The sequence below is a fragment of the Dunckerocampus dactyliophorus genome, chromosome 16, assembly GCF_027744805.1.
Source record: "Dunckerocampus dactyliophorus isolate RoL2022-P2 chromosome 16, RoL_Ddac_1.1, whole genome shotgun sequence".
NCBI classification, from domain to species: Eukaryota; Metazoa; Chordata; class Actinopteri; order Syngnathiformes; family Syngnathidae; genus Dunckerocampus; species Dunckerocampus dactyliophorus.
This window is the reverse complement of record NC_072834.1, coordinates 19,905,433-19,933,405: the sequence shown is the minus strand read 5'-3', so window position 1 is coordinate 19,933,405 and position 27,973 is coordinate 19,905,433. Positions and strand designations below refer to the sequence as shown.

The 27,973-nt window shown below is 43.5% G+C and overlaps 2 protein-coding genes across 3 annotated transcripts; both read right to left on the bottom strand.

Moving 5' to 3' along the window:
• Nucleotides 1-149: 149 nt before the first annotated feature.
• On the bottom strand, nucleotides 150-5,975 carry slc25a1a (solute carrier family 25 member 1a). The gene is made up of 9 exons (XM_054754157.1): nucleotides 5,673-5,975; nucleotides 5,303-5,410; nucleotides 5,099-5,198; nucleotides 3,461-3,599; nucleotides 3,313-3,397; nucleotides 3,140-3,244; nucleotides 1,595-1,710; nucleotides 1,448-1,521; nucleotides 150-1,377 (listed from the first exon to the last, which is right to left on the bottom strand). The coding sequence occupies exons 1-9, from the start codon at nucleotides 5,851-5,853 to the stop codon at nucleotides 1,254-1,256; spliced, it is 1,032 nt and encodes a 343-aa protein (XP_054610132.1). The 5' UTR covers nucleotides 5,854-5,975; the 3' UTR covers nucleotides 150-1,253.
• Nucleotides 5,976-22,124: 16,149 nt separating this feature from the next.
• On the bottom strand, nucleotides 22,125-27,602 carry si:dkey-175g6.2 (uncharacterized). 2 transcript variants are annotated; one of them, XM_054754943.1, is made up of 2 exons: nucleotides 27,381-27,602; nucleotides 22,125-25,773 (listed from the first exon to the last, which is right to left on the bottom strand). In XM_054754943.1, the coding sequence occupies exon 2, from the start codon at nucleotides 25,736-25,738 to the stop codon at nucleotides 23,837-23,839; it is 1,902 nt and encodes a 633-aa protein (XP_054610918.1). In that variant the 5' UTR covers nucleotides 25,739-25,773; nucleotides 27,381-27,602; the 3' UTR covers nucleotides 22,125-23,836. The 2 variants fall into 2 exon arrangements, with proteins under 2 accessions (XP_054610918.1, XP_054610919.1); XM_054754944.1 differs by lacking the exon at nucleotides 27,381-27,602 and adding an exon at nucleotides 26,319-26,552.
• Nucleotides 27,603-27,973: the final 371 nt, after the last annotated feature.

The following is a 27,973-nucleotide window of genomic DNA, read 5'->3' as shown; positions in this document are numbered from 1 at the left end:
TAACGGGTTTTAAACAGAATGGGTAAGAATGACAAAGTAAGAAGCCAGAAACGTACCACTTCCGCACACTTTTTTTTTTTTTACTCCTCATCCATGGCTGACTCCATGCAGTGCACGTTAGGGTAACGTTATGTTTAGTCAGTGTAACATTACTGAAGCCTAGTGATCATAATATTACATGTGACTTGCCGTTCAACATTTTTTGACTAATAGGTCATAGTCAACCACGAATCCCCAATCATTTATTAACTCTTGAAAAACCGTGAGTGAGGGAACGATGTTGGGAACGATGTTGGAACCGCGATGTAGGAAGTGACAACTGTATATAATGAATAATTTCTGTTTTGTGGTTGAGTATGGCCCATTTGCCAAAACATACGTATTTACGGCCTCAATTAAGCATATTCAAGCATAAAAATGGCTAAAAGAACTACATTACAAATATAAGGCATTCATTCTACAGTGGTCACTACGTGTCAGTAATGTTACATCAATGAGACAATAGCCACCGCAGGAAGTACTTACACTACAGAAACCGGCAGTAAAATTGGAACAAGGGACTCTCCAAATGCTAACGTGTGAGTCTATTTTTTTCTCTTATTTTTGACTACTTATGCCGACTGTTATGGGTAATAGGAGTGTAAAGGTGACTGTAGGGGTGTTATTTCACATCTAGAGGACTATAATAATGTTAAACCATATTTAGAAGGTTGTAAATAGGTTTCCTATGCTCTAACTGTTTTAAATATTTTATTCATAAATAAGGAATCCTACTTTGCATAAATTCACTTATCACGTTTGGCTCTGGAACCAATTAACTTCTATAAACGAGGGATGACTAATCACATTTTCTATGCATCAACTTTGTGGGAACACTCTGCAGGCCATAAAGATGTGCTTGGATAAGTTTGTGGATGACATGTCATGTCCCACTGATTTTGTCCATATAGTGTACTGTGTGTCAAGTTTCTGTCCAGCAACTCTTGTTCAAAACTTTGGTTGATGATTCTAGCTTCTAACAATGTTTGGTCTTCTCTCTTGTCTTGTCTTCATTGCTTAAAAAAAAAAAGGAAAGAAAAGAAAAGAAAAGAAAAGAAAAAGCCACTCCAAAAAGTGTCCTCCACACCTTCTCAGTGTGCTTGGTCCGTGAAATGTCTTTTGACACAAAGGTGGAAATGGTCAACATGAAGGTGTGTGCTTCCACTAGGCTTCACTGGTTTTGTGCTTCCCTTTTTGGGGCCTCTCCACACCCTCTAGTGCGCCTCATGAGTCTGCCACACGTTGTTGAGGAGTTTGACCACCTCCTCATAGATGACAAAGACGATGGCCACGTCTAAGCACACGCGTCCTAGCCGGGGAACAGTCCCTTTGTAGAACCTTGAAACAGGAAAATAGAATGTTAGAACCACAGCAAGGAGCGCCGGGAGAAGTATCTAAGGTCACTCACGCTTGTGGTCCTTCTTGTTTGAGGATCTGGAAGGCACAGTCCAGAGTGTTCCTGTAGCGGTGGGCGTCCAGACCCTGGAGAAACAAAACATTAGTCCATAGATATGGACAACCCTTGCAGCTACAATAACAAAAGCGTCTCACTGACCTGCATCCTGGTCTTCACCACGTCGAGTGGCGTGTTTCCCAAAACGCTGGCGGCTCCAGCTGTGGCTCCAAACATGGCTGTGACGATCGGGTGCATTTCCTTTCTTGGATCATCCCCTTTCAGGAGAAATCCAAACGCGGGATAAACATTGCGAACGAACATTTCATGAGTCCCTGCTTGGACGTCATCTAATCCTCCCGTTCCAGACCTGCCAACATGTACACATTTTTCGTACATTGCACACATTTTGACCCTTCCATACACTTGCACGCTTTGGTGCTCTCAGGTATATATCCATTTTAAGGCTAAAATATGAAACCGCGTCAAGCCAGCTGTCTCATCCCTATCTAAACTCTCTGGCGGAACTTGACATGCACTTATTTAAATAAAAAAAAAAAAAACTCGAACTGCAGAGACGCTGATCGGTAAAGCTTATGTATTATGTTATGTAGTTAACTTGTAGTTATTTCCTGTGTGTCGATGACTCGATCAGAACACCTACAGTACTGCCTGTTGTCACACTTCGATTAGTTCCACTACTCCAGTGGTGACCAACCTTTTTGAACCCAAGTCCCTTGGTCTCAGTCATGAACACAGGCAGGATGCATTTAATTTTGTTTCGGCAAATGACAAATGAGCCACGGACTGCAGATGGACCATGGGGCACACTTTGGGCACCCCTGGATTTATGGCTCTTCGTTGGGGTTACCACAACTCTATTTGCATGATGGCGAACGATGGTGATTGAGAGGAAAGCGAGAGTGTTGTGACCAGATGGCTGACCGATGCGTTGCAACAGTCAGCCTTCACAATCGTGACGCCACAACTTTTTTTTGGGAGGTGCAGGTCATGCGACGTCTGTTGCTTGCATGACGAGCGTGTGGCATGTGCTGGCACCTCCGGCTTTCGGGGACTGGGCTGGCGGTGTCCGTGTCTGGAGAGCGGCAAGGCGTATGGGCATGTTAAGAGTTCAGGCAGGGAGGGCATTGATGTGATGATGCATTTATTTTTCCTAATATTTTCAGGTTCTACCAGCAAAATCCCAAAGATTTGACTGGTCGATTGAGATCAACTGATTGGCAAACCCTGCACTGCTCTTAACTTTCTTCAAGGTCGGCAGGCCTGCAGTTCAGTACTTTACTTCTGTCAAAGCCCTTGTTAGTTATAGCAAATCAGTTCCCTTCCTTCCCTTGTGTTCTCCAGTCTCCAGTCTTTGAGAAATTGGTTGAATCCATAGCAGCTTCTTTGTTCAAGTGTTATTTGCTCCATCATCTCATTTCCAGTTGATTCCCTCAGTCTATATATGAACGGTCGTGTATCCACACAGTATTCAACAAAAGTCTTAGATCTGATTAGATAAACAGTATGCTTGAAATGGTTCCATCGTGATTCAAATGGTCAAGGTAATCATATCCTTGGTCTATGCACTACCTTACTACAAGGTTTTGCTGAAATCAGTTGTGCACTTTTTGTGTAATCGTGCTAACTGTATCTGCCCCCAAGACTTTTTTTTTTCCAAGTAAAAGTAGCTTGTTTCCATCTTACCTTTGTACCAGTTGCGTAGTGCGTTCATCACGTAGAATCGGATGGCCTGATTGGTTCCTTGCTTGAGCACTGTCGCAGTCAGACCTTGATATGTCCCCCGGACGCCTGCGTTGGAAAACCAGACCCGTGTTTGATCGATGAACATGTCGTCCAGGCCTTTCCTAAAGTCCTACCTTGCTCTCTGATGATCTCGCTGACGCCGTGAAAGAAGCCTCTGTAGCGAGGCCTGAGGGAGCACTGGTCATGGATCATCTTCACCTGCAGGACAACGCAATGGTCACATGACCCAACATTTGTGCCCTCGCCTGTTACTCCACCAACCTTGAGTGTTTCCATGGGGCACACGATGAAGATGGCTTCCGCGATGCCCGCTCCCAAACCGCATACGAGGCTCTGAGTGTTGTCGAGGCGGCCCGTGGCGTCCCGCATGGGGTTGCTGAGGATCTCGAAGGTGCCAAATCTGCAAGGGGGGTGTGAGCGGGACAAGGAGACATGAGGACGCTCGCTTATGGTTGAGGTGCTCTTATTTTTATTTTGTTTTTAAGTTGCCAGCAGATAAAACAAATTCAAACCCTTTCTCAATCAAATCAACAAGATGGTGTCACTTTGGTTTACTACACATACGTGAAACGATTTGCTTAATCCACGCAATGTGAACACAAAAAGTGCTCCAGGTTCACATGGTCTAGATCAGGGGTGTCAAACTCGTGCCATTGAGGGCCGAGAGACTGCAGGTTTTCTTTCCAGCCAGTCACTAAAGCAGGTGATTTTAATGATCAACACCTTCAGTTTGAGGGAAGGAGCTCATCAATTAAATCACCTGCTGAAGAAACTGGTTGGAGAGAAAACCTGCAGCGTCTCGACCCTCCAGGGCACGAGTTTGACACATGTGGTCTAGATTGACTGTGAACCTGAATAAGAACGGGGTCCTCCTCACACCGTTCTTTCACTTTATCTGATCCAGATCTGTCGACTGGTTCCTGAACTTGGTTACTATGTCTAACCTTTCCAAACAAACCGCAGTAATAGGTGATAAAGAACTACAAAATCCCCAAAGAGGGCTGTTAGTTTCTGAAAACAGTGAAAACACCCTGAAACAAACCTAAATGAGACCACCCCTGAAACTCTTTTGTGTTCACAAATAACAGGCTTAGTTTAGATTAGATTGTACTTTATTTATCCCACAAGGGGGAAATTTAAATGTTACAGCAACATAAATACACAAAAACCACAACATACCAAACACCTCTACAGAAAAGATAATCTACTATGAAAAATCTACTAGTAACATAATATACAAATAAACCTATACCATAAAACCTAGCCAAGTATGAGATCACCGAGTACGTAACAAAACACAATAAATGTAGACACTGAAGGTATTTAACAGTAAAGTGATGTGAATTCATAAATAATATAGCACATGTTGACAGGTGCCCATTATACAAAAACTGTTTTGGCAGTCAAAGTAGTGCAAGTGGAGAAACTGAGAATACCACATGTTCAGGTTGTGCAAGTGTTGTACAGCATGATGGCTTTTTGGGATGAAAGACCTGCGGTAGCGCTGCTACCTACATTGTGGGTGTAACAGTCTGCCACTGAAAGAGCTGCACAGAGACCCCAGTGTCATGCAGGGGCTGAGAGGTGTTGTCCACGATGGATGTTAGCTGGGCTAGCGTCCTCCTCTGTGGAGTCCAATGGACAGTCCAGGACAGAGCTTCCTCTCCTACTCACCTTGTTGAGTCTCTTCCTGTCCCTGTTCTGTCCTCCCTAGTGAACCGTGAACCAACCTGAGATTATCTCTGGGGGTGGCCTCAGTTTGATTCGCTTTGAGGAAGACTCGTTTGGAGTGTTCACGTATACCCCAAAAATATACAATTCGGTTCTGATCCATATTGGAGTTTTTGGGCCTTTTGAGGAAATCTGTTAATGCTGTCTTAGTTCAAAATGTGTTGTCACCTCACTGCGGATTTAGGGATGGATCCATACAGCAGCGAGCTCAGACCTCGATACAAGCCTCTGAGACCGTGATCCTGAACGGTCAGCTTCACGCAGTCACCTGCCAACACGCACAAACACACACACACACACACACACACACACACATTAGGGCGTGCGGCATTCCCAGACAGGAAGTCCTCCGTGAGCGTCTCAGTGACCCACCGATGCCCCGGTACCGTGGAGGATTGGCTCGCTCATCAAGCTGCAGCTGCGTCTTCACGTACTCTGTGGGGAAGGTGATGCAAATTTCGATGCCACCTGCTATGCCGCCTAAGGTAATGATGATGAAGAGAAGGAGGGAAATTGGAGGAATGATAAACTCCAACAAGATGAGACTTCCAAGTGACTGCCATCAAATCCAGTAAGACTAATAATGCATTACTTAGCAGTACACACACACACATGCTACATGAGCATCACTTCTGGCTGCCTTAGTGACCCACTTCTGCTGGGATCTCCTTAGCAACAGATTGTGATCGCGCTGCACAAAGCAGCTCTGCCGTAAATGCAATCGGATCAAGAAAGCCCGAACCTGCTAGGATGGCCTTCCCGGGATGAGTGATCTTCCTGCCCCCGATCGCCGCGGCAGCCAGGCTCCTAGCCGCGTCAGGATGCCTCAAGGCGGGTGGAGGACACAGCGATGCGCCCGGGCATGCTCGCCGGACACCGACTCTCGCATCCACGGGGAAGAGCTTGTCGAGCGGCGTGGACATCTCGGAGAGAAAGCTCGGTAGCCGCAGCGGCCGCAGCGTCTCTCCACGATAACAACACAGGCCGGGAGGTCGCGCCAACAATGTGGAGCGCCTGAGAGAGCAGAGTGGGGGTGGCGTCAACAATATGCAAGGCAGTGGGTCAGCTGATCACACCACACCATTGGTTGGAATGGCGTGGCTCGGTCATGTGACCTGTCGATGCAGCGGTGGACCAATGAGAAAGAGGATGCTGATTTTAATCACGATCTGGAATAATACTTTATTGCTGTTAGTCTCTTACAATACAACATATTTGTATACAATAATATTCCACACATATTGCAACCCAATGTATGTTGTAGCTACTGTACATTTAGTGTATTCAACATTATACTATGTCATGAATCATGACACAAGAAATTGCATTAAATCGACAGAATGCCAATGTGTACGTGTAGTACATTTTTTGAGGTATTCTTCCCCCAACACACGTGCCCGGTGAAATTAGGTCAGTACCACCCCACGTAACCCCCATAGCCCAAAGAGCGTCGTGCACGGTGTCTACTAGACATGACTTCCCACACCACGGGCATTAAAACACAAACAAATAAGCACAGCAAAGAAACATGTTTATTAGCACCAGTAACGACGAGAAGCTCCACAGACAGTCACATCTCATCTCATGAGTCGTTTTATTTGCTTCAGTTTCTGAATCCATCAAAAAGAAGACATTTTGTCTGCAGGGAAAGACACAAAATCAAACATAAATGTGTACATGCTTGACGCACACTGCCTACAATATTATATGCACGGGCCATTCCACCCAATTGGTGCCATTTTCTCAAAATAAACGTATATTTCTGTCTTTCACCTCCAAATCTGATGATCTTGGACTACACTCAATGTGTGTACTGGCCCATCTCAGCCAAACTTATTTAATTTTTGGAGACATTTCCTAAAGCTAAGATGGCTCTTTTATACAACAGGACTGAAAGTAACAGAAGTGATTATTTGGCATAGAATTTCCAAATAGTGAAATGTGGCCACGTGGAATTTATGCTATTAGCAAGTTGACACTATGCACATTACAGAGTTTCAACAACAGATTTTATTTTAAGAAAGTGCTTTTCAAGGTACCCAAAGTGCTTCCTAATGAAGTGAACCCATTATTCATTCACTCCTCAGTCACACACCGGTGGTGGTAATCTACATCTGTATCCACAGCTGCCCTGGGGTAGTCTGATGGAAACGTGGCTGCCAGTTCACATCTACGCTCTCTCCGACCACCGCCGTGGGTGGGTAGCACTGGAGGCAAGGTGGGCGAAGTGTCTTGCCCAGGGGCACAACAACAGTGGCTGAGTGGAGGGAGCGAGGATCGAACCGCCAACTTTCCAGTTTCTGGATCCTGAGCCACTGTCTACACAAATCATTTCCGTCCTTTTTCTTCGCAGAATTATGACTTAAATATATTTATGACTTTATTCCCATCATATTTTGACTTTATTCCCATAATGAAACCTTTTCCTGACATAATTTTTCTGGTGGATGGTGGGTCTGTATTCATTTAGTGCTTTTAATTTGATGTTTTTCCTTTCTTAGTTTTACACAATACAAATGACTTCATTTTTCCTAATAATGTTAAGCTGTTCCATCCATCCATCTTCTATGCCACTTATCCTCACTAGGCTCGTGGGTTATGCTGGCGCCCATCCCCGCTAACTTTGGCCGAGAGGCGGGGTATCGCCAGCCAATCACAGGCACATATAGACAAACAACCATTCATATCTATGGACAATTTGGAGTCGCCAATTAACCTAACAAGCATGTTTTTAGAATGTGGGAGGAAACCGGAGTACCCGGAGAAAACCCACGCACGCACGGGGAGACCATGCAAACTCCACACAGAGATACGAACCCAGATCTTCCAGATCTCCTGACTGTGTGGCCAACATGCTAACCACTAGGCCACCGTGCAGCCGTGTTAAGATGTTATTCTCATAAAATTATATTTTTCTTGAAATATTTTGAATTTGTTCTTCTGCTGTTTTGCTTTGTTTTGTTTATTGTGTCCTTGTTAAATTATATTTTTAGTATTTGCCACGGGCCGTGCTCCGGACACCCCGATTTAGACGATTATATTTCAAGTCTAATTTTAGGAATCAGGCACAGGCAATTAATGCTATTTTTTTGGTGTTCAAGGTAATTAAAATGTCTTTTAAATTGTATTTATTGAATATGCAATCAGAACAATGTGGAGGACACTTTGCTTAATTAACAAAAAAAAATAATTAAGTAAAATTATTGTTAATTTACTTTTATTATTTATCTGATGGTGCAATCATACATTTTATTTTTTCGGTACGTAAATGGCACCGATCCGATGCAATGGCCCGTGTGTTGGATCCTCTTAGGTTGTGCAAGTGTACCTAATAAAGTGTTTCACCTCATGCCAGCTCAGGGTGTCAGAAGGCAGGCCCAGGTGGCAGTGGGGGCAGGTGTGCGTCTGCTCGGCTATATTCGGGCTTCTTTGACCCCAACTGGGGCCCTCGCTGCCCCACAGAGGGCGACACGTCGAGTGGGAGGACCAGGCTACGCCGAAGTGGGGGCGAGGGTCCGTCTGGTAGCTCACCTTTTGGCCGCCAGGGGGCAGTGACGACAAAGGATCCGAGTCCTGCAGAACAGAAGTGCACAAAGTAGCTATACTTTGGCAAACTAATATCTCACTGGAATGATTCGTTTTTCAGACAACCTGTTGAGCATGGGGAAGATAGTCCTGGTCTAGAGTCCTCAGGCAGTACCAGCATGGTTCTGATGGACCATCTGCAAGAACACAGATACAGCACACACCCCAGATAAGGTACTGAAAGCAACAATTATTGAAGAGTTGCTCATAGTACATCCTCTTTACAACCCTTCCCTAAGGTAAAAGACTTTTAGGCTTGCAAAAGACTATATAATATTTATAGTACAGTCATTTCTGTCTTTTACAAATGTAACAAAAATGCATAGTGGGTGCAGTGATTGAGGCCTCAGTAGGCTCCAGTAGTCTGGATGCATAGTGCAGAGTAGCAAGTGAACCCACAAGAATATCCAAATTCACTTAATGGCCAATCCTAATTCTACCCCTTAGCTCTTCATCTTACCCCGTACCTCTTACGACCGAGGGCCAAGGAGAAGAGCTGAAAACGAGGGGTGTTACCAGACATGACATTGGGTCTACGAGACAAGACTTTAACATTAGTTTTAAGAAAAGTTTTGAAATTAATTAATCATGATTAATCATCTCTGTGTGGGGTTTCTCCGGGTACTCTATAGTTTCCTCCCACATTCAAAAAATCATGCGATTAAGGTTAATTGACAACTCTAAATTGTCCATAGGTATGAATGTGAGTATGACTGTGCCCTGTGATTGGCCGGCGACCAGTTTCAAGTGTACCCCGCCTCTCGCCCGTAGTCAGCACGGATAGGCTCCAGCATACCCCCGACCCTAGTAATGATAAGCATAGAAGATGGATGGATGGATGTATACTGCTCAAAAAAATAAAGAGAACACTAAAATATCACATCCTAAATCAAAATTAATGAAATATTCTTATTAAATATTTTGGTCTTTACATCGTTTAATGTGCTGGCAACAAATTCACACAAAAATGATCAACTGAAATCAAATGTATTAACCCATGCAGGTCTGGATTTGGAGTCACACTCACAATTAAAGTGGAAAAAGACACCACCTGCTGTCTATTCCGTTTGCTCAACAGCATGTGAAATTGATTGTCAATCTGTGTTGCTGCCAACGTGGACAGATTGAATAACGGCGCAGCAGTTTTGAGTGGGAATTGAGTGTTCCCTTTATTTTTTTGAGCAGTGTACTAACGGATCCAAATGAACTGAAAAATGAAATCTAGTTAAAAGATAGCACGCGTCTGAGAATGTATTTGACTAGCACAGGGGTCGGCAACCTTTAATATCAAAAGAGCCATTTTGGCCCCTCTTATACTGGAGAAAAATAGTCTGGAGCCGCAAGCGTAATACAAGTTTGAGTCTTTTCAAATTTTACCTGTTACAACAACAGAATACAACAAACTGAAGTGCAGTTTGTGAGGTCTTTTGAAGTCCTTCCCGGATAAAAATAAAATGTAACCCACTTCAATATAATCCCAAAAAAATTTGTTGCAGCCAAAAAAGTAAGCAGAAAATTAGGACTGTTTCTTGACGGGTCTAAAATAAATGTTTTTATTTATTTTTCTATTTTTTATTTACCCCTGGACTGGCACTAGTCTCTTTAATAGTAGCAGAACATTTGAATCACACACTACCGTGTTATTAAGAGCCGTGATGGGTTGCGTTCAAAGACACCACGTCACTTAAGTTGAGTTTTGAGTGTACATTTTCTGGGATTTCCCAGCTGCAAATGGTACTTCCGCAGTAAGACTTACGTTAGTGAGTGATACGAATATCATTTTTTGCCCTACGTTTCTTCTTGTAAGTTTTCTTTTTTGTAATTGTGACTTCATTCCTGGCCTAGTGGTTAGCATGTTGGCCACACAGTCAGAAGATCGGGAAGATCTGGGTTCAAATCTCCGTTGGGCATCTGGCATGTGGAGTTTGCATGTTCTCCCCGTGTGTGCGTGGGTTTTCTCCGGGTACTCCGGTTTCCTCCCACATTCCAAAAACCATGTTAGGTTAATTGGCGACCCTAAATTGTCCATAGGTATGAATGTGAGTGTGAATGGTGCCCTGCGATTGGCTGGCAACCAGTCCAGGGTGTACCCCGCCTGTCGCCCAAAGTCAGCTGGGATAGGCTCCAGCATACCGCCGCGATGCTAGTGAGGATAAGCGGCATAGAAGATGGATGGATGGACTTCATTCCCGTAATATTTTGACTTTATTCTTCTAACGTTATAACCTTTTCTGCAACCTAATTTTCCCAAAATTGCAACTTCATTTGTTGTTTGTTTATTTTCATAAATATTGCAACATAATTCTCGTAAAATTACTAATTTTTCTTGTTAAATTACAAATTTATTCTGGTAAAATTACTGCTGATTTTTCCATTTTGCTGTTTTTTTGTTTTTTTTTTAGTTTCATGTTAAATGAATTTTTAGAATGTGGCGTGTGCCACTAAAAGAACAGCCACGGGCCGCACTTCGGTCACCCCCAGTTTAGTCTGTTGTAATCTTGTCTCTTCTAGTCTCATACCACACAACTTGCAAACATATATGTGTGCGTGTGTGTGTTTGCGTGTGTGCGTGTGCATGTGTGTGTTACCAGGCGTGTTGGAGGGATGCAGTGACAGTACAGGGGGGGTTGTCTCTGCCTCTGTTGGTGGGGGGTCATCACTGTGTGTCTGTGTCCCTTCCAGAGTCTTCTCTTGTAAAGTTTCTGGGTCACTGACCTTCTTTGAGGATATAAAAGACATGACTGAAATGATGTGAAGTGTGTCTTTAAGCTTATTTTACAGCCCAAGCCTGACCTGCATTGCTCTCATCTCTCCATCACAGGCCGTGTTGTCATCCAGGTCTCCTTGTCTTTCAGCCTCATTGCGTTCCTCCGGTTCTTGGAGCTTTTCTGCACGGTCTTCACCACAGTTCTGCCTGGTTATGTGAGCCTCGCCAGGAGTGGTCCCACTGAGGTTAGAGAGACGCATGTGCCTACTTTTCCTTTTTAAAATAAAAGAAATGTCCCACTAGAAGGTTGTAGTTTCACCTTTGGGTGCCATCCCCCTCTTCCTCCTTGCGTCCCTGCATGCCGTCTCCTCACTGCTCTCTCTTGCTGCCTAAGAACTTGTTTACCCTCCAAGCTCCGCCCCTTCCCTCCACCTGCTTGTGTGAAACGGAAACTGTGTCCCTTGAATATTTGATGCGTCTGAATGACTCACAAGCAGCGTAATGTAAAGACTGACAGGGCGAAGGATCACATGTCCTCCTGCTTCGGACGTAAACAATCACCTGACACGATTCCTCCGTGTTCACAGGGAAAAAACGCATACTGTATATTAGAGCGTGCGTGTGGAATACTTCCACTGGAACTGGGATCACAACTTTGTGCTTCGGTTATGCAAGACAAAGGTCATTATAATTTTAAACATACATTAGTGTGACGTGTTTGCCCCCTTCCTGATTTCTTTTTTTTTTGTTTGTCACACTTAAATGTTTCAAATCATCAAACAAATGTAAATATTAGTCAATGACAACACAACAGAACAGAAAATGCAGTTTTTAAACAAAGCTTTTTATTATTAAGGGAGAAAAAAAATCCAAACCTACGTGGTCCTGTGTGAAACAGTGATAGCCTCCATGTTAAAACACAACCTAACTGAGGTTAATTGAGATCTATCAGTGTGGAAAAGGTTATAAAGCCATTTCTAAAGTTTTGGGACTCCAGCGAACCACAGTGAGAGTCATTATCCACAAATGGCGAAAACATGGAATAGTGGTGAACCTTCCCAGGAGTGGCCGACCAACCAAAATGACCCCAAGAGCCCAGCGACGACTTATCCGAGAGGTCACAAAAGACCCCACAGCAACATCCAAGAACTGCAGGCCTCACTTGCCTCAGTTAAGGTCAGTGTTCATGACTCCACCATAAGAAAGACACTGGGCAAAAACGGCCAGGACGAAAACCACTGCTGAACAAAAAGAACATTAAGGCTCGTCTCAATTTTGCCAAAATACAGTGGATGAGAAAAACTTTTGTCAGCCCATTGGAAATCACAGGAGGTCATTATATATAACAGTAGAACAACATAACAGTGACTCACGGTGTCATCTTACAAATAACACTAAACTCATCACACAGCAACTTAACACTCAAAATGTGTACCTGAAAAATATACAAACATGTACCAATACGAGTTTGTGGGGCTGCAATGACGTCAGCCTCCCTCTGGGCTCCTATGGCTCCCTCTGGTGGACAGAGGCAGCATTGCGCCATCCATCCATTTTCTATGCTGCTTGTCCTCCAATGAAATGCTTTGGTCCAATGAAATGCATTATGGGAAAACTTGAAAAGTTTGTATGGTACATGTTTGTACATTTATTAGGTATACCTTTTTAGTGTTAAGTTGCTATATGATGAATTTAGTGTTCTTTTTATGATGACACCATGGATCAACAAGGATCTGTTCTATGTATGAGGTGTGTTATGAAATGGAGCCGGTGATACTGGGTGCTTGAAAGTTGGCACTCAACCAAATGCAATCAGCGTCAATAAAAGCCCTCTGTGATTAAAGTGCAGACAAGTCTGAACATCAACGTGAGTTGATCTGACAAATCTTTAAGTAAAGTTGATCAAATGTACAACCACTCGCTGACTAACACCGAGGTAGGTTAGATTGCAGGGTTTAAAGTGTGCCAAAAGCAATGCCACAGCTCACAGTCTGATTGGCTTCTGGCTGCCCTGCTGTCGCGATACAGCTTTTCTCCAAACGATGTCATCACGTTTTAACCAGACATCCTTACGATAGGCTGATATTATGTTTGAGATACTACAACAACAAGGAACTTTCCCAATGCTAACGTGTGAGTTATTATGTCTCATTATCGCTTATCATGTCTACTATATATTAGGTCATCCGAGTATGAAGGTGACTATAGGGGTGTTATTTAATGTTTACAGGACTCTAATAATGTTTAAAAAAAATTGAAGATCATAAACAGGTTTTCTATACGAAGAAAATATTCCATTTGTTAATATGGAATCCTATTTTGCAGAAATTCACTTATCGCGGTCGGGCCTGGAACCAATTAACTGCAATAAATTAGGGACGACTCTATTGTGAATTTATTGTCATAATATTTTGACTTTATTTTTGTAGTATTGTAAGATTTTCTGCAATTTCTGTAATTTTCCCCAACATTATAATTTTGTTAGTTGTTTTGTTAGTTTCTCATAACATTACGACTTAAGAAAAAATAAACATTTTCTTTCATATTTTCATATCAACTTTATGCTACTAAAATGTTACATAACATAACCTAACATTACGTTATTATTCTCGTGAAATCACAAGTTTTTCTCATCAGATTCCAACTTTTTTTCTGTTAATATTCTGACTTTATTCTTGTAAAATCACTGCTGATATTTTTTTTTTTGTAGTTTTCTTGTTACATTATCTTTTTAGAATGTGCCGCAGACTTCGGACACCAGGATTTAAACACTCGTTAATGCCACTTGTGCCAGTGAAAGAAGCATCTAATGAGGCGACTCCTCGCAACCCCCCCATGTTCAGCGTGCACGTGACAACAGGGCGGCCATCTTGTCTCACGCTGCGCTGCGACTGTCTGCTTCCTCCAGCAGATGGAGGGAGAGCCTTGTCGTCATCGCCCAAGAATCCCAACATGGGTGTCAAAACCAAAATCCGTCCGAGTGACCCCCCCCTCCTCAAATACCCCCCCATTCCGCCTGTGTTTCAGCAGGGAGTGAGCTGCAGTGAACGGCCACAGTCAATGAAAGCCATTTCCGAAGCACAATCAACTAAATTACACAGGGACCACGCTTATGCTTTCAGGGTCATTGTGCTGAGCTGTGGAATGTGTGTGTGTGTGTGTGTGTGTGTGTGTGTGTGTGTGTGTGTGTGTGTGTGTGTGTGTGTGTGTCTAAGTGCACGGCAGGTAGGTTGTAATTACACTGATTCTCCCCACCCCCATCTCTTTTCATGTGTGTGTGTTTTTTTGGTGGGAGGAGGGCGACAGGAACATAAGTGGCTATGAGTCACCAGTCTATTGTGACAGCGGTGCAGCGAGAGTGCTTTTCCCCCCCATTTGCCTTCCCCGCATCTCGCGCATAACACAAGAAAAGCAGACAGGATGAAAGGGGAGGAGAGACAAAAACTGGGTGTTATGGAGCAGTAAGGAAGCCTGGTGGATAATTAAAGGAGAGACAAGGAAGAAGATGGCAGGGAAACAAAGACTGGAAAGGCCCTCGCTGCCCTGCTCGTGACGTCTTAATGGCTGCTGAGAGCTCGCTTCAATGAGGCATAATATCGCTTTTTGTCGCTAAAAGAACACACAAGCAAAACACTGCTTGTTCCTGAAAAGCTGTTTGATGGGAGATGTCTGATGTGATCAATCAACAGCCTAAAACTCGCTGGACACGACATTAGGTACACCTGCACATTACAAAGACCTCTTCGCGTTGCGCTTTGAATTATTCGTCCAAACCTACGCATATTTAAGCAAATGTTACATTATTTTTTGACGAAATTAAGCATTTTTAAGCACAAAAATGATTACATGAAGTAAAATGCAAATGTAAGGTATTCAGAAGACACATTCAAAGATGTTGTGATGATATGTAGTATTGTACACTGGTCACTAGGTGTCAGTAATGTTACTGTAATGTTGGATGACACACAAGCATCAGACTTGATCGCCAGAACAGCAGGCACATACTGTAAATCCCTAACATGGGCTACTGTTGTGGCCGTTACCCACGCCAAGCTCGAAACGCAATGCTGAACCCCCGACGTTACTTCCTGTCCGCCGTTCCCTCAGCTCCCCTAGCTAGGGAACAAGAACACATTTACAGCGACACACACGAGCACAAGCCTTATTCATGTCTTAAATATTTATTGTTATTACATCTGTGTCTGCGTTATTTCATGTCTATGAATAATGGCCTCCAATAATGTTAAAAACCATGTTTAGACGCAACACATTCATGGGGCGCTGCAATGATGTCAGCCTCTGGGCTCCTCTGGCTCCCTCTGGTGGACAGAGGCAGCACTGCAGCACCATCTATCCATTTTCTATGCTGCTTGTCCTCCAATAAAACGCTTTCCTCATACGAAATTCCTTATGGGAAAACTTTAAAATGTTGTTTTTTTCATTTTAAACTCGTATTGATATACATTTGTATATTTATTAGGTATACATTTTGAGGGCTCCAATAATGTTAAAAAATATATTTAGAAGGTCGTTATCTATGATCAAAGTACCAAAATATTAAATTTTCAATGAATCGTACTTCGCGGAAATTCATTTTCCAAACCGACACCGGATACACCGCGATAAACAAGAGATTATTGTACAGTGGAACCTTGGCTAGTGTACGTCCCACGTGTTTTTTGGTTAACATTGAAAATGTACACAAAAACGTTGCCTCAGTTTGTGCACATTTTCTGGTTAGCGTACAAAATGTCTTATCATGTTAAAACACTGCGTGAGTCCAACTGTGTCCCTGTTAGCATCCTATTAGCCTGCTAATACAAGGAAACAGGAAGCGGAAGTCATCGTTTATGTCATCAACGATTGACTCTGTAGTTGTTTGCTAACACAGTTTCGCAACAAGTCCCAAAAATGTGAACACAAAGCGTGTTTTTATAGTTTTACAATGATAGTTTTACATGCAGGAAACCGTTCTAAATGCATATAAGTGCTGAATGAAAGGGATAAATGAACATTTAATGGTTCTTTTACCTTCTCTGAAGACGTGATAGTGGGAGACAAAGACACAACGTGGCGGCGAGATCAACACGGACACCACCTTCCTGTTTTGTTGTGAGTTATTTCTTGAATTCAATAGTGTTTCTTTCCTTCTTTGTCAAAATGCTGCCACTTGCAACTTCTTTGGCTCCATTTTGCCTTATTTTGCAGCCGTGATCAAAAGAAAAGCAGAGAGCAGAGAGCTTGAGGTGCCAGATTGTGGATACCCCTGGGTTATGACAAATGAGATACCATTTTTGGCCCATGTTGACGTCTCAAGTTCAATTCATTTTTTAGGTCTGTTTCTGAAGTCGAAAAGCGACCATCCAGGCTGTCCAAAAGAAGGCTGCAGCGTGTCATTGTCAGCGTGAGACCTCAATAAAGGTAGCACACACACACACACACACGATGCTCACACCATGTCTGTATGGGTGTTTAGGCTTTTTCTATTGAGACAATGCTCACACACGCTAGGAGACAATATGTGGCAGATTTTCAAGAGCTTATGACGGGTGCACCCAAAGGCCGGCCAACACAAAGCTGACTTAAAAATGCAGTGGAACCTTGGTTAGCTATTTAATCCGTTCCAGAAGGTCTGACTGTAACTGAAACTCTTAACCAAATCCATTTTTCCCATTGGAAATCATGAAAATCCAATTAATCCGTTCCAGACACCCCAAAATATTAATACAAAACACCATTTTCTAGTTTTTCAAACAGAAAACAATTGTAAATGCATATAAATAAATATAAATGACCAATGAAGGGGATAAATGAACATTTAATGTCACTTTTACTTTGATAGAAGACTAGATTGTTGACAAACACGGCGATGACGAACAGCAACGGAGGAGAAGAAGAGAGATCAACACGGACACCACCTTTGTTTGATTTCTTCTTTCTAATTGCGATTCTCACTTTCTTTTTTTGGCCCCATGGTAGGTTATTTTTCATCCGTGATCGAGAAGAAAAGCAGAGACTTGTGGCATGACTGTGTTAGTTAGCAACAAACTACAGAATCGACCTGCTGATGACAACGTAGACGAGGTGACGGCGCTGATTTCCACTTTCTGTTTCCACGTATTAGCAAGGTACTAGGATGCTAACCAGGACGTTTTCTGATAAAAAACAAATTAACAACACAGGTGGACTTAAGGGCGTCTTGTTGTACACTAACTGCAAAATGTACACTACCCAAGGTTCCACTGTACTTAACTACATACAGTAGTACAAAACTCACGAGATGGCATCGTCATGGTGTGATTTTAGCGCTACGTCGGGAACCATAAAATCCCCCTTGATGTGGTTTCATTTCCCGGAATATTCCAAGTAACTGCAAACTCCTCCTCCAGCTGACGTAACGCCAGAGTGCTGCCAGGAGCGTTGAAAACAAAACAATACAAAACATCACAACAAGCTCGAAAATAGACACACTTCCAGGAAAGCAGGCCATAGCAACATGCCAACATTACTAGGCATTAACCATGCAAGCTAATAAGCTAAATGGACTGGCAGGAAGTGCTACCATAACCACTGTCCATCATCACAAGCAGTTAGCACACGGTGTTCAAAGGTTTTCCCAGCGAGGGCCACATAGTGAAAAATTAAAGGATGCAACTTTGTCACTTTGATATTTTGTCAAAGAAAACATGCAGATATGCTAATATGTTACATATAAACTGCATCTCAGCCTTGTCATATCAGTGAAAAAGCCTATTATCAACTTCACTCTTTGCTCTTTTTTCACATTTTTGCTGGTCTTTTATTTTCCAAATATTTTGACTTTTTTCTTAAATAATCTTTTTAAATTTTTTCATAACATTATGACTTTATTCCCATAATATTTTGACTTTATTCCCATTATATTATAACTTTTTTCTCCAACCTAATTTTCCAAAAAAAGGAAACTTTATTTTTATTTTGTTTTGTTTCTCATAATATCACAACTTTTAAAACATACGCATTTTTCTTTAATATTTTGACTCTATGATAGTAAAATGACATTATTTTTTTCCTCATAATATTACAAGTTTATTCTCTTAAATCTCTGTTTCTCTTAATATTTTGACTTTATTCTCGTAAAATGACAGCTGCTTTTTCCCATTTCAGCTGCAGTTTTTTTCCAACTATTTCTACTGTCTTTTTGTAAATTTTGCTCATAATTATGACTTTATTCCCAAAATATTTTGACGTTATTCTTGTAAAATTATAACTTTTTCACAACCTAATTTTGCTTTGTTGTTGTTTTTTTCCATAATATTACGACTTTTAAAAAGGAATGCCTTTATTTTTTATATTTCAACTTTATGGTACAACAATTGCAACATTTTTCCTCATAACATTACGTTATTCTCGTAAAATAGTGACTTTTTCCTCATTAGAATTTTTTTTTTCTCTTAATATGTTGACTTTATTCTTATAAAGAATGACAGCTGATTTTTCCATTTTTGCTGTTGTTTTTCATAGTTTTAGTTACAGTATGTACACATTCCTCATTTAAATCTTAAGACCAGTTGAAAAATTTGCTAAAAAAATAACAAAAAACTCCAAACCAGAACAAAAATGTTCTCAGTAGGACTCAGTAATGAGTAGTTAAACCGTTCTTGTTAATCACTTCAAAAATGTGTTTGGCCATGCTTGATGGGAGTGTTTCCAGGAGGCTAGTGGGAACATTGCTCCAAGTGGTGAAGATGGCTTCACCAAGGGCATCAACTGTCTGGAACTGATGGCCATTTTTATAAACTTCCCTTGATCCATCCCTAAATGTTCTCTATGGGATTTAAATGAGGGGAACATGCAGGATGGTCCAAAAGAGTGATGTTATTCTCCCTGAAGAAGTCCTTGGTCAAGCGATCATTGTGAACTGCAGCGTTGTCCTGTTGAAGAACCCAGCTGTTACCACACAGACGAGGGCCCTCATCATGAGGGATGCCCGCTGCAACATCTGCACGTAAGCAGCCACCGTTTGACGACCCTGCACACCTGAAGCTCCAGTGTTCCACTGAATGAAAAAGCACCCCAGATCATGATAGACCCCCTCCACTGTAGAAAACATCTCAGGTGGGATCTCCTTGTCCTGCCAGTAACGTTGGAAGCCATCTGGACCGTCAAGGTTAAATTTTTTCTAATCAGAGAATAAAACTTTTTTCCACCTTTCAATGTCCCATGTTTGATGCTCCCTGGCAAAGTCTAAACAGGCACTTTTGTGGCGTTGAAGGAGACGAGGTCTTTGAGATGCCGTGTGATGGTTATTGCGCTGCAGTCGGCACCAGTAAGGGCCTTAATGTGGGTGGAAGACCGCCCTGTGTCTTGATGGACAGCCAACCGGATCCTCCGGCTCAGCGCAGGTGTGATTTTTTTGGGTCTACCACTTGACTTTTTTGTTCCATAATGCTCAGGATCTTTCAAAACATTAAGAATGACTGATTTACTGCTCCCAACCTCAGCAGCAATGGCACGCTACGAGAGGCCTTGCTTATGCAGCTCCACAATCCCACCACATTGAAAAAGAGAAAGCTTCTTTAGCCATCAGGAGGGCATGACAGAGTGAATGCCTGACAGAAAATGAACATTTTGAGCAGATTTTGGCTTTTATAGCTTGTGGTCAGCTGATAAACAACCTATTTCAGTTTTGTTTTTTGTTTTTTTTTGTTTGAATTACAAGTTCCAAATGTTTTTTGTCTCACTCCCCCTTCTTGTTTTTGCATATTGTAGCTCTCCTTAAAACCTCATTAAGATCCAAATGTGCAAAATGCAAATTCTAGCAATTTTTCAACTGGTCTTAAGATTTTGATCAGGAGTGTATTAGGGCTGTCAAAGCTAACGCGATAATAACGAGTTAACAGAAATTCCCTTTAACGCCACTATTTTTTTTTTTTGGGACGCGCTTAAAGTGCGCACGCCCTGTTTGACCCTTGGCCCACGCCGTAGTTTGAGAAAACACAGCAGTGTTGCAGTTAATGTTGAGCCACAAACGGGAACGCTTGTCAACGTAGTACGTCGTACGACCTGCTACTGTAGTTACTGGCAGGCATAGCCGAGGACAGCTATTTGGAGGGCTTGCATCACCTAGTGTGTGGGGACAAAGGTGAATGAGATGGCAGTAGAGGCTCGCCAGGGACTTTATTAGCATTTGTGCTTGCATGTTGTGTCATACATTCACGCTGCTGAAGTCGCCAGACCACGAAAGGTGTAATAAACGTGTGTGTAAAAGGAAGCGTTTGGAAGTATAAGGTCCAGCATAGCCTGACTGCACTACTCAGGCACGCACTCCTAGTTCTGGAAACTACTGACTGTTCTTCAGCGCTTTCTTCTGTGTCAGTTGTCAATATTTATTTCTCTAACACCATGTTTTCCTTTCACTTTGTCGGTTGGTTGTTTTTGCAAACCTTCATTTGTAACGTTGGTCACAATCATTTTTCGTGAGATGATTTGCTTGAAGAGAATTATATTTCAGTGATGGTCGGTTGACCTTACCAATGTCTACTTGTTGTACATTGTTTGCTTTTTTTTTTTTTTTTTACATTGAGCTCCATTTTGTGTTGAGCTGTTAAAAAAAAACAGAAGGTCTAATAAACAAAGATTTGCATGAAGCAAACATATGATCCAGTCTTATGTTGATAGGTCTATTAAAAACTTTAAAATGATCTTTCAAAGGTACACGTATTTTAGATAAAAACGTCTTTCTAGCCGTGATTAATTACGAGCTAACTATGGACAAAATGCGATTAATCACAACTGAATATTTTAATCCATTGACAGCCCCAATATATATTGTATATTTCTTGCCCGTGGGCCAATAAAAAAACAGCTGCGACCTGCAAATGGCCCCCTGGCTGTGATTTGGACACCTCTGTACAGTGTTGAAAGGCCAAAAATGTCAATATGAGGAAATATTTATTGAGCAGGATCTTTGACTTGCTTGTGCAGTGTTTGTGCACATGAGGAAGACATGTGCATAGTGTGTGTGTGTGTGTGTGTGTGTGTGTGTGTTGCCTCAGTCCTGAAAATGGTTAATTTTAACGTGGTGACTTGTGACGGTGAGGTTATGAACGCAAGTCAGTGCAATGTCCTCCAAAGTAATAGAAACGTGTGGGTGTGTGTGTGCGTGTGTGTGGTCCTGCAGTGAAATGTACAGATGGATGACTCATGCACCAATCATGTGACTCATCAATCACTGCAGCTACCGCTTCCCTCAGTCTGCCTTTTTACAGGTTTTTTTCCCCACACTCTCTCGTCTCTTGTTCTTTGTCTGTTCCATGCGTTTTCCTAACGACTGAGACATCAGCTCTTTCGTGGTATATTAATAATATTAACATTAACCCGCCTCTTGACTGTCTTCCTGTCCTGACTGACGCCCTCCTGTACAACATAGCACTGCAGAAAGCCATTAAAAAAACTGAGCTTTAATAAAATAATTGCTTTTATTTTGATAGTATAGCAAAACTAGTAATCATCATGCTGTTATTTACACATTGCACGGGCATGTTTATTTCACACTGTACATCTTACTATCTAAAGGTGACATCAACGACAAACACTCTCCTCGTGACAAAGACAGATGGCGTCGTCTCATTGTGATGGTTTTTTTTTGTTATTTCATTTTTTTTCATGTTGACAGCTTAATCAGAGAAAACAGCCATCTTGAATTCTCCACACGGTTTTATTTTTCTCTTTTTTTTTGGTTCTTTTTTTTGTTCATTTTTTAAGATGCAAGTAAAAAGACGTGCATTTAATGTGTGTTTTTTTTGTTTGTTTGTTTTTTTTAAACACAATCCCTGACTCCCGGGCCGCAAACTCTTCGATGAATTCAAGAAATGAACAAAAAAATGCAGTGGCGGCAGACTTCAAGTAGTTTTTTTAAGTAAAAAAAAAAAAAAAAAAAAATCAAAAATACAATACAGTACAGCAAAATGATGGTCAAACACATAAAGTTGCGTTATTATTTTTTTGTATGAAGCAGATATGTGTCCAGTCTGATGCATTGCCATAGCATAATGACTGTGAACCCTCGGCCCACCAGGTCGGAAGTGTTTACTGTTTAGGTTTGTGCTTTGGGGGGTCCGCAGGGTTTGCTGATGAGCGAATACAGTCGTCCCTCGCCACTTCACGCTTCAAATTTCACGGCTTCACTCTTATCACGTTTTTTTTCTCAAATCTGCGCTGTTTTGTTTAAAAAAATTATAATAATAATTATCATAATGGATTTGATTTTTACAGCGCTTTTCAAGGTACCCAAAGCGCTTCACAACGAAGTGAAACCATTATTCATTCACTGAGTCACACACTGGTGGTGGTCATCTACATCTGTAAAACGAACTGTGCTGGGGTAGTCTAACGTGGCTGCCAATTCGCGCCTACGGCCTCTCCGACCACCGCCAAACATTCATTCACTCATTCATACATCAGTGTGGGCAGCACTGCAGGCAAGGCGGGTGAAGTGTCTTGCCCAGGGACACACCAACAGTGACCGGGTGGAGGGAGCGAGTATATGCATATTAATATAATAATGTATAACAGAATTATATTGATGTTATTAATATCAATAGACTATGCATATTTAAGCAAATTTTAGGTATTTCTGGCCTAAATCAAGCATTCTCAAGCATAAAAATGGCTGAATGAACTAAAATAGAAATATAAGATATTCAGAAGACGCATTGTATATACACGTCTTTGGTATGCAGTACTCTACACTAGTCGCTAGGTGTCAGTGATGTTACACCGATGAGACAATAGCCACTTCAGGAAGTACTCGGTGTGACTCTCCCAATGCAAAGTCTTCATTATGACTTATTTAGGTTTTAAATGGCTTATTTTATGTCTACTATATTGGCTAAAAGGAGTGTAAAAGTTACTATAGGGGTGTTATTTCATGTCTATAGGGCTCTAATAACGTAAAAAAAAAAACGTATTTAGAAGGTGTTCTGTGCTCCAACTACCAGAATATTCCATATATAAATAAGAAATCCTACTCCGTGGAAATTCATTTATCAAGGCCCGGTCTGGAACCAGTGGATCGCCATAAACGAGGGATGACTGTAGTGCGTAAGGCAAAATTCAGGAAAAATCAGAAAAAAAGATGTGTGTTTGTGGCACCTTTTCTTGTTCTTTGCTGTTTCCTCCAATCCCAAGTGAGAAAGGCACCAGCACAAATCCGATATAACAAAAGGCTTGTTGTCATTTTTTATACTCCTCATAAATCAGGTTTGCAATGTGACGTACAAAGAGATGTTGTAAACATGATTGTGTGTGTGTGTGTGTGTGTGTGTGTGTGTGTGTGCGTGTACGCATCAGTTTGACCTGAATGAATGCGGACGTACGCCGCCGTATGTTCTGGTTCCAAATGTAAACATGGCGCTGGCAGGGTCACCTGACCCTGACCGAACCTAATAACAACAAAATCAAAAACACACAGAGTGAATTAAACTAACCACAATCTCGCATCTGGACCATCATAACTCGCCTTAAACGCCAACTTGTTCCTAGTTTTATCCCCTCACTTGCTAGCCAGCCCCTCCCACATCTGTCCGCCCCCTCCGATGGGTCAAACGTCCCACGTAAAAGAAAGTGGTCCCTCAGTACATTCTGCGCTTCATGTAGATTCTCTCGATAAAGTTCTCTAGCTCTTCCTCACTGTCCAGCTGAGGCACCAGGCCGTCTTCCTCGTAGTCGTCTCCCGGTGTGTCGTGTGGATAGTAGTACGGGGGCCGCCGACCTCTCCGGGGCGGGGCCAGCGGCTTCGGGGGCGGCAGGGGCTGGTAGGTCCGTGGGTGAGGGAGGATATAGTTAGAGATGTAAGGGGCGGCGACGGGCATTCGAGGCGCCGGTCGCTGTCTCCAACCCTGACCCCGGTTCTTGCCCCCATCTCGGTGCCTGCGCCTCGGGCCCTGGAGGTCGAGCTCCTGGGGGCTGAAGAGCTGGTCTCTGGCGGGAGGGGGCTTGCCATAGTACTGCGATTTGGGGTAAGGGAAATAAACAGGGTAGTACGCCCGGTATGGCTTCTGGTAGTACGGGTAGGAAGGGAAGGCGAGAAACTGTTTCTGGGGTTTGTACCAGTAGTCCATCTGCTTCTGAGGTTGGTACCAGTAGTCCTGCTTGTGCGACTTGACTTTGTCCTTCTGCCACTTCTTCATGGACTTGTACTTGTAAGGGGCTTTCTTGGGGTTTTTGGAGGCCGTGTAGTGGTAAATGGGCGGTGCCACCAGAGGGGGAGGAACGAGAGGCCTGAAGCGCGGCATGACAGGCTTGGCAACGATGGCCGGCTGCTGCTGCTGCAGTTCTTTCCTCTTCTTCTTCTTCTCCTCCACGTCGCTGATGATCTCGATGACATCATCGGCCGGCAGGTGCAGCTTGCTGCTGATCTCGATTAGCCTATCGATCATCTGCTGGTCCAGATCATCCTCGTCCGGGAGGACCTCCTCAGATCGCTTGTCCTCGGCCGTGTTGCTGCTCTTCTGCCGCGGCTTCATGAAGGCCTGCTGCTTGCGGTCCATGTACTGCAGCAGCATGTCGGAGGCGATGTCCGCCAAACGCTGCTCCTCCTCGCGGGCCCGCTCCGCCTCCTCCTGCTGCCGGAGCACTTCCTGCTTCTCAGCCCGTGCCCTGGCCTCCTCCTCCATGCGGGTAAGGCTCTCGTCCTCCTCCTCCACCTCCTCCTCCAGCACCCCGCCCTCGTCCTCAAAGTCATCCATGAAGTTGCCCCCCTTGGTGGGCCCGTTGGTGGCGCCGTTCTCCTGCCAGTGGAGCTTCTTGCCGGCCCGGGCCAGCTGTGTGTTGTATGCTTTGTAGCCCTTCAGGGGAGGCAGGATCTCATTGTCTTGGAGGCCCAAGTCAATGTTCTGGAAGTAGCCTCGTATTTTGCGCTGCAGGGAAAGATCATCCCCCTGGGAGGAGGAGTCGGATGTGGCCACATCTAGGAAGATTTCCGCCTCATTTTTCTCCGCCTTTTCCTCCTCTTCCCCTTGCTCCTCGATAACGTCGCCGCCCAGGTGGCCTCTGTCCTGGTCCTCCTCAAAGTCATTACCCTGAGCAGCCGTCAAGCGGCCTGCGATGAGCTCCTTGATAGCATTATCAGTTTCTGGCCCCGCCTCCGATTGCCCGCTCCTTATCTCATCGCCCTTTAAGCCTTCGCTAGCGGGCGACTCCTCCCGGCTCTGAGTGTCCTCCTCCCCCGGGCCACCTGTCCTCTCTTGTCCCTTCCCCGGTTGATCTAGAGCCCGCAGGAGGATAGAGAGCACCCGCGCTGGGTCTGTCTCTTGGTCCGACCTCTGCTGGTCCTGCGACGTGTTGCCAGCATGGCCCTGGGCAAGGAGAAAGGGGGCGAGGCGGTCCTCTTTGCTGTCTGCATGGATGTGCCCCTCCGCCCCGCCCTCCCCTCCTTCAGCCCACGCGGGGGCGGTGCCGACCAGCCGTGGAGTGACACTGAGCAGGACCAATAGCAAGAGTCGGGCTGAAGGAGGGGCGTGATGACAGGTCATGACCGTGCAGAACTGGCAGGAGGGAGGTGAAGCACCTGCAGGACAGAAGACACGGGCCAGCAGCACAGTTAGACGCCATGTCATTAATGACAATATTTTAAAAAGTAAAAGAACTGCAAGGCACAGTCTTCATTTCCACAACAGTGGGATGATTGTAAAGAAACGTTTCACTGTGAAATGATTGACAGCATTTTCCCTAAATCAGTGCGGCATGTCTAAATGGGGAAGCAATGTTTGAATTACATTTTTTAATATTGAACTTCCCTTCATGTAGGCGTACTTTAATTTCCCCTTCAGTGCTTTGGCTACTTGAAAATGTGTCTTTACTTTGTGGATGGACATCTCCGCCTTGCTCACAAGCAGCTTGGCATTATTGGACAAACATTTCCATGTGCGCGATCGCAGGAGAAATTATTTTTGCGCAAGGAATTGGCGCAAAGGAGCCAATTTTGTGTGCGTGTGTTTTCCCCTCGTCTCCGCTCGATCGCCAACAACACATTGATTATTTAAGCAGCTCAATTCATCGTCGCGTGCAGACTAAATTGTATCTTTTGGACCGCGTTTGTAAAATAAGTCTCACCTCCTCCCCTGAGCCCGCAAAGCCCGGGCGCGCGCACCGGCCATCTCTTGGTGTTTGTCAAACGGCACAATAGAAAAAGACACGCACAAAAAAAAGAAATCCGTGGTCGCACATGTGCGTCAAAGCGATGGCAACACGCAGAACACGCACACACGCGTGGAAGTCATGCGTAAAAGCTGCAAGCCACGCTTGAGTTATTTTAACCCCCCTCCTCCTCCTCCTCCTCCTCATCATCATCATCCTCATCCTCCTGCTGCTGCGGCCACTGAGCGCTCCAACAATAAAGCAAATTAGCTGCATGGTCAATTTTAACCCCCACCCCACCCTTATTTCTCGCCCCCGTGCAGGAGGAGAGCGGGTGCTGTCAGTAAAAAAAAAAAAAAATACTGCTACTGTCTTTTTTTTTTTCGTTGCGCGGCCACGTTTTTTCCCGCCCGCCTGGCTGCTCTGGAGGAATGCAGACTAAATTTGTCCGCACAGCAGCACAATTTTCCCGAATTTCCATGTTGATAATGTGCGCCAGTATTTTGTGCAACGAAACAAATCCACGCCGCGACCCGTTCGAGCCGCTTTACGACTCGCTAATTGCATTCAAAAGCTGCAAATTGATGCGCGGTCATAGGCCGATTTTGCTTCCGTTCCAAATAGACACGACTGATTTGAAAAATGTTGTCTTTCGCACGAGCGGAAAACGAATTTTGCGTGTGCACGTCTTATTTCTCCCCAATCAAATCGGTGCATTCGAGTGGCTTCAAGCTTTGACACCTGGCTTCAAAACGGTAAATAACAAAACATTTCGTCTACAATTATTAATACAACATTATTATATTTAATATATATTACAAATTTTTAATTGCTGTTTTTTCTAGATAAATACCACACTGAAATAACACACTGAATGAATTATTTGAAAGATATTGAATTGCAAAGGCGGTAAGAAATCAAGCACAATAATGGTCACATGTGCGCGTTACTTGACAACGAGAGTGAGGCTTTAATAATCACACACTTGATGAATGAATGAATGAATGAATGCATGAATGAGGTGACAAGAACACCTACCTGGAGGTTCCACTAGTGGGGTGGGCAAGTGGTCAAAAACTCAAAGTAAAACCAAGATTATAATCTCATCAAGACTTGGAGAGAATTTAACTCTCTTATTCTTCTTCTTGTCTTTTCTTCTCAGCCTGTGCGCGACATTTAAGAATATAAAAAAAACTATTGGTGATGAATTGTGTTCATGTAGGCATCTAATGTAGCATTTAGTGAATGTTTTCAGCACCACGGCCAGCGCAACTTTATTGTATATACCCCTCAGTGGCACCACGTGACCGCAACTCCCCCTACTCCCCCCCCCCACTCCACCCCACCCGTCAGCTGCAGGCAGTGCTGACGTCACGTCCATTGATAAGAAGGTTGGTGTGGAGATGGCACCGTGAGTCGAGGCTGCAACACCCCCTTACTGCCCCCCAACACACCCACCCACCCACACCCATGCCCCCCCTCCCCCCACCGCTCCAACTGATGAATGAACGGAAATGGCATGAATGAAATAGTACTTTTCCTCAATGAAGGGAGAAATTGTGGAGATGGCGCAGCCATTTTGCTTCTTTTTTCGTGTGCACACATTCATTTGTGCAGCTTCTTCCTTCCTC